Raw genomic sequence first — 13,408 nt, 5'->3', positions numbered from 1 at the left:
ATGGAGCTGTAATTCGCCAGTAGTTTCTTTGTAAAGGTGTATAATATTTAGATGGAGCTGTAATTCGCCAGTAGTTTCTTTGTAAAGGAGTATAATATTTAGATGGAGCTGTAATTCGCCAGTAGTTTCTTTGTAAAGGTGTATAATATTTAGATGGAGCTGTAATTCGCCAGTAGTTTCTTTGTAAAGGAGTACAATATTTTTTCCTTTCATTACCTCAAGAGTAAACAACATCCCTCCACTTAAAGAAAGACTTGTGTGTAAACTAGCACACAAATATTATAAGAAAACGGAAAAAGAAATTCTCTCACGGCATCACTACATACTGTCATCAGCGCGCCCTACAAGCTTCTACCCCATTACAATCAATACCTATAACAATCAGATCAATAAAAACAACGGTCGTTAAATAAGGTAGTTCATTCTTGTGCAGATCTAATTATCATGTTCTTGTTTTACTGTGCAGAAAATTCCCGTTTCCTCTCACAACAAATTCTGAGACATGTTCTAAGGTCCCGGCCACCATGAAAAGGTACCAGTTAGGTTTCTTCTTCTTCTTAACTTTAGTTCCACGATCCGGCCAAAATTTTCCTTTAAAACTTCATTCAGACCATCCTGGGTATTTTTGGTAGAGCGTCACAACTCAAGCCGCCGTCACCTCTACCTCTGTCCAAGTCACCGTGTTCAAGAGTTCAACTCCATCCTTCCATTGCCTCTTCTGACAATATAATCCACAACACTGGATTTTTTTTTCTATAAAAAGTAGCCACAATTTTTCCACGAGCGGAGCGAAGGCGAAAATATCTTTCTCGAACACTCCAGTTGGGAGGGTTTGCTTTTGACGAATTCTCCTTTAAGCCAAATAACTCCACGAAGTTTTTTATTTTTATTCAACTTCAAGTATCCTAGTTTAGTGGTTCCGAACTTGTTTTTCACATCACGGACCAATGATAGTGAAGGAGCGTTGCTCTAGATAGTTAAGTCATGAAAAATGTAGTTCCCAACTTACTTTCTTTATGAGGCTCATTTATTTTACAATGAACGAAAGTGGAAACATTTTCTACCTATTCCTAACACATGTACAAGTTGTAAGTTTCGCGAAAGTTGAATCTTTCACAAGACACTCCTTCTTCTTCTACTTTTTTTTTTGGCACTGAAGTAACTTAGAATATATTAAGATGTATATAAAGATAAGAATTTCTTTTTATATCCATGGATATGTACATGCAGGTGCCACCTAAAGGTGGAACTAACTAATAATACATTCCAGTGCTGTTATAACGTGCAGTTTAGGAGTGTAAACTGAGTGTGCTGAATTTAATTTTTGATGCAGGCGTCAACTGGAGCAACGATCTTGAACTCTGAGTCGCGACCCCGACCCACAGGTGGGTCGAAAGAAGTAATAGGGCGAGCTGTAGAACACAATAAAACATAAGCATATTTCAATTTAGAAATTAGAACCAATAACCTCTCCCAATGGAGTCTAGTTCCCAGAATATTGCTTCTCAGTTCTGGTGGGTCGTGAGTTGTGAAGGTGTTCGGTAACCCTGACCTGTGAACACATTCTGATGTTTATAAAGGTCTTCGCACGTACTAATACTTTCAGACAGTGGTGGAAAGCGCCATCTAGTAGAGATGAGAATATCACTTCTACGTGTATTTTTGGACATACCTGAGGTGCAAACAGTTTATATCGTAAATATACCATACAACTGATTTCTTGGGTAACTATGTTAGTCAAAATAGAATTTTGTTTTACTTTTTCGTCATGATGGGCGAATGATATTCATCATAGTTTAACTATTGTCATTTACTCTTATGTTGTTGAAGAGCAAATTGAAATATTTGATGTAATTATATCGTTGACATCTAACAGAAGAATACAAACGTATAAGTAGAGTTTGTATATGTGTGTGTGTCTAACTTTATTAAACATTTTTAACAAATTAGGAAAGAGGATAATTTTCCAGTATTTACACAAATCTCTCTGAATTTCCATACTCACTGATTATAACTGAAGATCATACTTTATGATGAAAGTATTCATTTTGACGATTCTTGTTCTAGAAATATTCATCATATATGTTTTTGATATTTCATCTCAATTTGTATATTAAAACATATAGAAAATCATCATATGTACAACAGTTTTATTAGCTTCGCAAAGGAATGCTACGACGGCCTTTTTTACGAAATGCTTTCTAAAACTTTTGCTGAAGACTAGTTGTGTTTTTTATTCATTTTTTATGATTAGATTCTCAGTGAAGCCTTCTTAAATTACTTTGTCTGATATTGTGCGTTTGCAATTAGTTTTAACATTTATTATATTTATATTACTGAAGCTAGGTGTCATTCATGTACTATATAGTTGATTCCATATGTCAACAAGAAACATTTTATTAAAAAGATGGCTTCTCTACTGAGGATACTTTCTTGTAACTCAGAATATCATGATAATCTTTTCAGGTTGTTCCTGAGGATGGCCTGAAAATATTCGCAGTTTTCCCCCATTCCCATCTCATTGGTAAGTCACAGAAATAGTTTTAAGTTAAGGATAAGTGACTAGAAATTTACTAATTAATATACCTAAAAAAAGAAGCTGTTTGTCGTATATAATGTAGTTCTACTGCTTCCAATACAAAATGGTACAGGATTACTGATATGACATAATTAAACTACGAGTTCTTCATTGTCTAAGTATTGTTTGTTGAACTACGCTAACAAAGTTTGTTGATGGGACACCTTTTGTAAACGGTTTAGGAAAAAAAAAGCTATTTCTTAGTGATAAAATATTATTTCCTTTTTGTGTTATAAACGAACTCATGAGAAGTGATTTTCAACAAATTACACTCCTTAGCCAAAACACGATCTCTTCTATTATCTTTAGCTAACAAAATCACATACTTTAAATCACAAATTATTCTTTCTTAATAGGAGTTAGATATGAGATTGTCTGTATAGAGTGACTATGGAAAGACAATCTCATATCTAACTCCTTTAACAGGAAATTATTAGGAAAGAAGACTTTATGCTTAAGGAATGTTTTGTAGTATAGAGTGGCTCTGGAATACAAAACTTTCCTTAAGCATAAAGTCTTCTTTCCTAATAATTTATATTTATAAGAGTCGGGTACACGGCTGACTGTGGAAAGCAGTCTTGAAGAAATGACATTTTTAACGACAAGCCGCTCCTTTCTTATAGCCAGTGATGTTTTACAGAAGAAATCGTTTTAATTAAAGAAATGTCATTCCTGAAAATTAAAAACGCTTTGGTATTGTTCTAGTGGTTTCTATAATTGGCCTGATTCTTGTGGAGTATTCAGTAAAAAGAATAAAGCAAAATTTATTTCTCGAACTTCAAGCTTCACGTTTAGAGTTACCAGTGTTTACTAATACGTCTAATTTCACATTTACTAATAGGCCTAATTTCACAAACAAGTTAACTCTGAACAGAAATTCTACTTACTTGCTGACCTTTTTTTTTATTCGTCGAAGCCTAAACTATATATTCACAGCACTGAACTAACTGCCTGACAGTGACAGACAAACTGATTACCAGTTAACTGACTAACTCGAATAATTCAGTCTAGTCTACATCACTTTTTATGTATGGCTTAAACAGTTTCCTAAACTTTGAAGAAAGCTACAGACATTAAAGCCACGCCCATCGCTTTACATCAAACCTTCTGGCCAAACAACAACAAAAAATGTATAAAATGCGTATATTGAAAACATTTTTCACGACAATATAATAAACTAAGACTTTGTGTGCACGCCAGTACTTCATATCATATTTTGGCTCATCGCCATTGACACGGACGAGGTTTTTTGGCAGTTTTTGTTTACTATAAAAGGTATTTAAAGCGAATGCGTAGATTTATGCCAAAACCTCAGACTTTTAATTTGGTATTTATACACATTCGGGTTGTGAACAGAAATGTTGGCCTGTCAGTGACACACTGCCCGTGATCTAACTTTAGATCGGTTCTGGTTAACTTTTGTTCTAATCCGTAACTTTATGGTGTGTTTTGTGTAGAAACAGCGAGCAGTTGATTATTTTTTCTTTCTTCATTCTCAGGTTCATCCTAGTAACACTTTTGTATACAATATCTTAGTTACATTAACATAAAATGACAGTTAATTAAGTCGTATAAATAAACGCACCATATTATAAAAACGTTATTGAAATTTCGATCTCTAGGAAAGGAAATTCTTGTCAGACACTTCAGAAATGGATCAGAACTCGCTCCCATCGTTGTGGACAGAAATTATGATTTTAACTACCAGGTATGTTGACAAAAATCAACACTAGATGGAGGTATTGTTCATCACTTTCAATCTAAGGAGTATATTTCAAATAAGTGAAGATATTCGTTATACTACATGGCTGAGTATTCTATTAAGTTTCACGTGATTGCCAAAACTCTTTATTTTTTTAACAACTAGACTGCGGAGTGTATTAAGTCTCTAGTAACAAACATGGAATATTATAGCTGTACGAACACGATATCAGAAAAACACTTAGGTTCAAGAAGTCTTAATACAAAACGACAGAAACTCTATAATCCAAGCACTTTCGATAGATGGATCTTTGTTCTTTAGGGGTAAACTGGAAAGTGTTGCCTTCCCAGTTTGCTCCTGAAGAATAAAGGTCCACCTTTCGAAAGCGCTCGAATTATAGGGTTTTTATCGTTTTATATGCAATGAAACAAGTTAGTTTTGTTGGTTTCGGTGTTTTTCATTTCAAACGTTACATAACAAGAAGTTTTGGTTACTGTTCTGTTGACCTAGTATATGTTTCTCTTATACAGACTGTAAAACTTATTATCATTACTTTTTTCAATATTCAATTTATATTCTACATGCATAGGATTGTCCAAAAGTTGACTATATCTTCCATACTGAATTTTTTTTTTTCTGGATGGTTGAGGTTTGTCAAAATTCGTTTTATTTTGTTTATGTGCGTATGTGTGTTTGTTCAGTGCTTATACACTGTTAAAGGTGCTTTTACATTAACCTGAAACAGGTAGAAATTAAAAAGAGTTAGTGTACTGTCCTGATACAACTACTTTTGGGGCAAATTTCCTTATGAGTATTAATATAGTTCTCAGGCAAGTTATAGTTAGAAACTTAAGTGAGTGAAAACTAATGCACAACATGTACGTCTGTTGCTTGGCTTTTGAGTAAGTTGTCTTACAACCCTTTGTTTTAATTCCCATCATTTTGAAAACGTATTATAACATTTAATATAAATTTATTCAAATAACCATTGTTATTGTTTGACTTATTCTATAGTGCGAATATTATACCTTGATTTTTGCTCAGACTTCTGTTAATATTGCCTTGAGTTTGGCTCAAATTTCTATTAATATTGCTTAGATCGCCTAAGCATTTTTGTAGAACCAACGGCTCTGTTTAAGCAAAAGTTAGTGTTTTAATGCTTCGCTGATTTTGTATGGGAGTTAAAAGTTCAGATAACATTTTAAAAGACAAGGTTTATGGATTTTTGCTATGATAAGTAATACTTTTTTTCGGTTAAGATGAAACTGATAACCACAATATGTTACTGTTCAAATTTATTTCAAAAGCGCAGCGGTTTGTGTATTACACATACATCGTGGAAGAAAAAATATTTTCATAATAAAATACTATTATCCATAATTCTGTTTTTGATTTTTTTTAGGAGTACCGATATTTACCAGAAGAGGTCACCATTTTACCAGTAAGTAATATTATGGCAGATTTTTATTTTTTTTGGTTTTTGTGTTCAGATACAGTAACTTGTAGATACGTTTAAATTTGAACTGTGTCGTTTTATAAATGCTTCCCAGTGGAATATAACGCTAGGAACCGGGTTTCGATACCCGTGGTAGGCAGAGCACAGATACTCCATTGTGTAGCTTTGTGCTTAACTACAAACAGTGGTTTTATAAAACAAACTTTTTTTTTCTTTCACCAGGAAGATCACTTAACTGTTGAATGTGTTTACGATTCTACCAGTCGTCAAACCACAACGTTTGTAAGTACATGCAAATTTATATACAAGTTAATAATTCAAATAACTTCAAGTACGAGGGAAAGGAAAAGAGTTATAAAATTATTTGTTTTTTGAATGAAACTAAAACTAAAATTTGTTGTGAAACGACTGAACAATCGAGTTGTATTAGAAAACTAAAGAACTAAAATAAAAATATGTCATTCTATCTTCTTGGGCGGATATATTTAATCTGAAAACTGATGAAGAAATAATTTGTTGTAGGTGTAGAAAATCAGGGCAATAAAAACACAGTTTTGTTTAGTTTAGAAGCAGAAAGCTCAGAAAGGGGTTGATTCTATATTTTGCAAATAATGAGACATAATATTCGGTTTAAAATTATAGTTTTTTTTATTTGTTTTAACACTGTAGAAATTCATTCATGTGATTAGTGTCACAAGTTTTACAATATCTTTAGAAGGTGTTTGATTAATATAATGTTATCAAATGGTTATATCCATTACCTTTCTGAAGTGTGAAACATGTTAACATGCATGCATTTCACTAGCACGTAAACAAGACAAGCCTGAAGCTTTTACCATGGAGGTGTATGTAACTACCGACAATGACTGATGGAGAAACGGTACAGCTGGCTTCAGTTGTGCCTTTCCAGTTCAACTGACAGTCTAACAAATGATCATGCACATATGTTCTTTCATTACCGTTTTTTTTTCATTCTCTGTAGTTTTCTTATACATGTTATTAATCCCAATTTAAGTAAATTATATAAAAACCATACACGATGTAAAATCCACTGCAAATGAAACAAATAAACTGTGTAGACAGTCAGATAAATAATTGAAATTTATTGCACATCATCGGTTCACTGTTTGTTAAAGATGTACAATTTTTCTAAAATTTAATTTTCCCGAGTTTTTTGTTGTTATTTTTTCATATTGCATTGCCTGATTTGTCCCAGAACCAGTTTTGTTGTTGTATATCGTTTATAAATAAGAATTGTTTTTAGGTTTATGAGGAAGGTGATGAATAAAAGGATTACTAAAAGTGTAATTTGAAATATTTACGAACAGTTAAAAATCAAAATCAGTAGTCTCTTCAAGGTAACAGTCTTTCTAACTTGAACTTTTGAATTGTTTCCCTTTTTTAAGGGCGGGTTCAGCACAAAAGATGAGATGTGTCTTGCCTTCTTTTTCTACTACCCCAAGACTAACATGTCTTTTTGTCTCAGTTCTCCGATGAGCAATCTTATCGCAGGGCTTGCTGGGTAAGAATTTTGATCGTGAGTTCTGAAAAAAATTGTTGAAACATTTTTATAAATTAAATACCACTTCATATTATTAATACATTCAGAACGTTTACCACCGTGATGTATCGAATTAAGTATAAATGTAATGACAGAGTGAGCTGAAATTTACGTATGTTTATAGTTTTTCATTCGTAAATTTATCAAAAGGATTAAGATATACGATTAGCTTTAGAAGATGTTTCAGAAATCGATGGTACACTAAAGGAAAACAGCTGTCATTAATCAGTGTTACACTAAAGGAAAACAGCTGTCATTAATCGATGTTACACTAAAGGAAAACAGCTGTCATTAATCAATGTTACACAAAAGGAAAACAGCTGTCATTAATCGATGTTACGCTAAGGGAAAACAGCTGTCATTAATGATGTTACACTAAAGGAAAACAGCTGTCATTAATCGATGTTACGCTAAAGGAAAACAGCTGTCATTAATCGATGTTACACTAAAGGAAAACAGCTGTCATTAATCGATGTTACACTAAAGGAAAACAGCTACCTTTAAACGATGTTACACTAAAGGAAAACAGCTACCTTTAATCAAGTGTTATTCACTATTTATTATAAAATAATGCAAATGGCAAACAAAATGGCATACAATCATGCAGTTAGTTTAGACGTATATGAAATAGTGGATATTAAAATAATGTTGTATGCATCAGGGATCTGAGTTACGTTTTCAGATTACTTTTATTATTCGAGTATTTTTATTTTCAAGCTTGTTAAATGTGTGAAAAAATGATGTTGTGTGCATCAGGGATATGGTTACCCCTGCTTGTTCGAGTATTTTATTTTCAATCTCATTTTCTGATATTATGATAACGTAGTTTGTATTTTCTGATTTAATTCTGAAGGGATACTAAATGGACATGAACAATAACATTGTTTTCCAAACATCTATGTTAGTTAATTAATTCAAACTGTTCTATTTCTGCACACTTAACAGTGTACTTTAAGGATTAAACTACTATTTAGTGTTTTTCTTATTTTGGCATCAAAGCATTTACAATTTTTTAATATTAGATTACTTGTATTTTGCGTTCATACCGCCAGTTTTACCTCACATGTCGACCAATTTCCTTTAAAAAAGCTTTATTAAAATGTCATTTGTAAACAAAGGTACAATAACTGATCTATAAAATATTGTTGTTTTAAAACAATATTTCATATACTGTACATTTAAAAGTCAAGAATGTTTACATATCTCGTACCTAGTGCGAATCTCTAAAGGTAAAATTTATTGGCTTTAATGTTTTAAAATCAAATTTACTGTTTTGTTAAAAGCGTTAAAATGTATCAAAGAAACATAAAGAAAATAGCAACATTAAAAATGTCTATACTCAATAAGTTTTTAAAATCTGGCGAAACGGAGATACCTTATTCATCTTCTGTGAACACTTGTAATGACTGAGATAACAATGAATTTTACCTCTCCATAACTTGTATACAATATATCTTTATTCAGGTAATATTTTTCTAAATGTGCATGTAGTTTCTGCATCTGGTTATGATATTGTTATTAACTTGATATCTCAAGGTCGTCAAGATATGCTGATACTTTTACACAAGTAAAAACTAATACTGCAACCTTTGTTCTTGAGACTTGAATTTGCATGTGCTGTATCGTTATGAACTTCTTGGAAAATAGCCTATTCAAACAGGCGAAACGTCTACAACTGTATAGTATTGTTTGAAGACTGTATTGTTTGTTTTTTGCTAAGTACAAAGCTTCACATAACGGGCTAATAGTGTTGTGCCCACCGCGGGTTTCGAAACTAAGGAATTTTACTATATAGATAGATAGATAGGTATCTATAGCTGTTTCTTGATTTTACTCTTTTTCTTCATTTTTCTCTGCCCTCTAGTGGTTTCGATACCTGTGGTGGGCAGAGCACAGATAACTCAATGTGTAGCTTTGTGCTTAAGTTAAAACAAACATTTTTCTCTTCGGCATGATCTATTGTTGTGTAGTCCTCAACCCCAACAGCCAGACAAGACGGAAGGAGAAACCAGGCCAGTTCAGGTGATATAATGCTGTGTTGTTAAATAAATATTTTTTTGTGTTTCAAACTACACTTGTTTTACTGGCCGTATTGTTCAATATATTCTAGACTTAGCGGTCAACTAAGTCTGGACATTAGTGTATCTGAATACCAACTAACTGTATGATGTATGTAGATATGTTAATGCTTTCCAAAATGTTAATGTAGAACAATTTGTATTACAAGTCTGTAGAAAAAGTAAGAATTACTGTTTTCCTTCTAGATATTCAGGTGTGTTTGAATCGCCACCCTCTGCTCAGAATGAAGGGTTCCATAAATACATTAGAGATTATAAATGGCCAAAGTCTTTTATGCCTGTCATCCAGGGGGCGTTGCGTTATGGACCTCATGAACAAATGTGTGAAAACGAAGGTACATATAATGAATACAAAACGGTAAGCTGAATATACGTACAAGACTTGAGAAGGTAGTCTGAAGCTTTTTTATTTTCTATATAAGTCAAAGTGGTTTCTTAAAAATTAAATTATAAATAAATTATATGCGTATAATTTCTTTATAATTACACACAAACAAATTAGGATTAAGGTTAAGCGATATTAAGTGAAAATTAGGTGTAAATTATAAATGGTTAAGTTGTTATATTAATGGTTTTCGATAACTTTAATTAAACTTCAAGTCTGAGTTACAGTACTGGTAATTAAAGACCATTACTGATAGAGATTTTAAACAGTGCAAAAGAAATTTTGTTGAATAGAAATTAGATGTATATGTATATGTATATATATATATATATATTAGAAGTTTAAATATATTTTAGAATAGCAAAAGCCAGAGGGGTCACTAGGCACTGGCACACGGGGGCCGTGCCCCGATTGTATTTGATAGTGCCCCGAATTCCCAGTTGGTGTCTTGAAAAATCAAAATAGAAAACCATGATCGATATCATACTGAAACGCCGACACTTTCCGCGCCTATGGGCCTGAGTCTCGAGTCTTTTAATTAATTAACCAGCGAAGCCTATGGCAAAAACTGAGTTTGAAATTAATACATATCAGGTTGCAACGAAAGTTCTGTCCGATTTTCAAATGAATTTAGACAAACAAAATAGTGATGATTATAGATGTGTTTAATCATCAATATATTTTCCATTGCTTTCGATAATCTTGTTCCATCTGTCAACAAGTTTTTGGATGCCACGTTTATAAAATTCCTTAGGTTTTGACCCGAAATAAGAGATTAACTCATTTTCGACCTCCTCTCTTGAAATTAGTTTAAATCCATTCAGATTATTTTGTAAACTACTAAACAAATGATAATCAGAAGGAGCAAGGTCGGGAGAATATGGTGGGTGAAACAATTTTTTCCAGCCAAGTTCATCTAGGAGATCCTTGGTTACTCGTGCTGTATAGGGACGTGCATTATTGTGGCGAGGAATGCCCCCTTTTCTGTTTGCTAAGGATGGGCGTTTTTTGTCCTAAAGCTGTTTTCAAACACCGCAATTGTTGGCAGTAAACCTCTGCTGTGATTGTCTGCTTATTGTTTAACAGTTCATAATGGACAATTCCTTGCATATCCCACCATACACTCAACATGATCTTCCTTGGATGCAAGTCCCCTCTCGGTTGCTGGGCAAGTCTATTACCACGACTAAGCCACTGACGACGGCGCTTAACATTATGATAAAGGATCCATTTCTCATCCCCAGTAACAACTCTATTCAAAAAAGGCACTTGGTGCTGACGTGAACGCAATGTCTCGCAGTAATCGACACGTTGTTGGCGATTCTCTACAGACAGGTCGTGTGGAACCCATTTTCCAGCCTTTGACACTTTTCCAAGCCTTTTCAATTCGCAATGGATGGTCATTGGCTAACATGGAATTGTCCGCTAAGATCCCTAACTGTAATGGCAGGATTTGCTGCAACAGCTGCTTCCAGTGCCTCTGAATCGAGTCCACTTGGAGGACCTTCTCTTAGCTCATCCTTTAAACTTCATGAAGTCCCTATTTCTGAAACGTGAAATCCACCTCCTACAAGTTATTTCACTGACTGCATCGACACCATAAGTGCTCTGGATAAATAATGCTGCTGCACTTGCGTTGACTCGTAGAGCATGACATGATGAATGTGTTTTTTAGTCGGATCAAACATGGGGTCAGTTTGAAAGCGATTTCTTGAATACTCTTCCTATATCTTGAAAGTAAAAGAGGTGTATTACTATGTGGGCATGACTAAACATCAGATAGAGATAGAACTTAATTAAATCTTGTTCAACATTTTCGGCTCAAAAATCGGACAGAACTTTCGTTATAACCTGATATAATACTTCATTGCGATAAGTTTGTCATGAAAATCATTTTATCATTCTCAGTTTTAATGGAATTTCCTTTAACGTTCGCAGTTTTAACGGTCGTAAGTAAAAGTTTTAATGTTTTGATAAGAGCTATTGAAATAATCGAGTACTAGAAATCTAAATGTCTTGAAATTAATATTTTTTGACAATTAGTCAAGCCAGTATAAAAAATATAATAATAAACTACGAATGATATTGTTTTAGATATGAATAAAACATTGTAAAGACGAATTATAAAGTTAATAGTGAAAAACACAAATGAATACATCGTTAAGCTATGTTCTGTCACAGATTTTTCTGTAATGAATATACTTTATTTTAAATAATGTTAAGCTTTGAGATCAACGAGTTATTTTAAAGAATTATTCACAGCATTAGAGTTTTCTTTATATTATTTTAAGTAAAAATAATCAACTCCGTTATAAAACTAGTACATTAAACAGGATTTTACCTGTAAAAGAATTTGCTCATTTGTAACAAATAAACTAAATACCAAGAATTATTTCAAATTATAATTAATTAGTTGAAAAAGTTACATTACTTACATTACTAAAATTTAAATATATTGTAAAAAGCCAAATTTTCAGAACGGTCTTTATATATGCAATCCTAAAACTAAGTAAAAACATTGAGGTGCCACACAGAATATTAGGTAAAAAAAAACATTGGTAAGGGTTGGGAAGTTAACTGAATTGTGGGCTCGTTGGATGAGAGAAAGTTAAATATTGTTATTAATGGAGTCATATTAGATCTTTGTTAATATGGAAATGCCTCAAGGATCACTGTTTGGGCCTTTTCTTATCATTTACATGAGTGTTATTGATAAAGCCTAAATAGGTAAAAAAACTGCCTATGTCATTAAACTATTGGATAGTTCTAACTGTATTGAGGATGTAAAGGTATTGCAAAATGACTTGGATCAATTGGTAAATTGTTTGATAAATGGCCTATATTTACAGTATGTGACACGTAATGTATTTTGGTTGTCATAATTTGGATCAAATGTCTAATATAGATGGAAACCCACTCAATAGCGTTATTGGATAAAAGACTCTTGGCATAGCAGTGGATGAGTCACTCAAGCTATCGAGATAGTGCTCTGTTGTTAGTAATAAAACCAATATAATTTTAGAATGTATTTATAGACATGTTGATTAGAAGTCAAAAAATTTCATTGTAGCCTTAAATGTGTCAATTTGGACTCATTTGGAATGCTGTGTGAAGTTTTGGTTTTCTTACCCTGGAAGCGAGTAACTAATATTAATCCAAGGATGGAAGAGTTATCTTATGGGTATAGGTTACTACCGACGAATTTGATATCGTTAACAAACATTACTAAGATACAAATTGTTACCCTGTCAGTAGTTGAGTTGAGTACTAGGTGGCAGTCTTATGGGTTACACCAACAACCACTGACATTGTGACGTATTTCTGCACAGGCCGACTAGGCCCAGGCCTTGGGCGGCAAAATTCTGGCGGGATCGTTTTAAAAAAAAATGATGTTAAAAGTATCCTTCTGGCTGTGTGTGTTGTTCTGTTGATTCTCCACATTTTGATTATTCTAACGATGACGTACGGTACATAAAATATATTGGGTATACTGAGTCGACTATAAAATATATTGGGTATACTGAGTCGACTATAAAATGTACTGGGTATACTGAGTCGACTATAAAATGTATTGGGTATACTGAGTCGACTATAAAATGTATTGGGTATACTGAGTCGACTATAAAATATACTGGGTATACTGAGTCC

At 33.1% G+C, this 13,408-nt stretch overlaps 1 protein-coding gene across 1 annotated transcript in view; it reads left to right on the top strand.

The window, feature by feature from the left end:
* The window catches only part of LOC106464069 (DBH-like monooxygenase protein 1), a 23,991-nt gene that overhangs the window by 7,496 nt on the left and 3,087 nt on the right, over positions 1 to 13,408 (top strand). Inside the window, exons 4-9 of the mRNA XM_022391736.1 lie at positions 2,467 to 2,524; positions 4,201 to 4,286; positions 5,683 to 5,721; positions 5,959 to 6,018; positions 7,143 to 7,258; positions 9,562 to 9,733. Of these exons, the coding sequence (XP_022247444.1) occupies positions 2,467 to 2,524; positions 4,201 to 4,286; positions 5,683 to 5,721; positions 5,959 to 6,018; positions 7,143 to 7,258; positions 9,562 to 9,733 (531 nt within the window). The remainder of the gene's footprint in view (positions 1 to 2,466; positions 2,525 to 4,200; positions 4,287 to 5,682; positions 5,722 to 5,958; positions 6,019 to 7,142; positions 7,259 to 9,561; positions 9,734 to 13,408) is intronic.

This window comes from Limulus polyphemus, unplaced genomic scaffold (genome assembly GCF_000517525.1).
Source record: "Limulus polyphemus unplaced genomic scaffold, Limulus_polyphemus-2.1.2 Scaffold1554, whole genome shotgun sequence".
Taxonomy (NCBI): Eukaryota; Metazoa; Arthropoda; class Merostomata; order Xiphosura; family Limulidae; genus Limulus; species Limulus polyphemus.
This window is presented reverse-complemented; position numbering and strand designations above follow the sequence as displayed.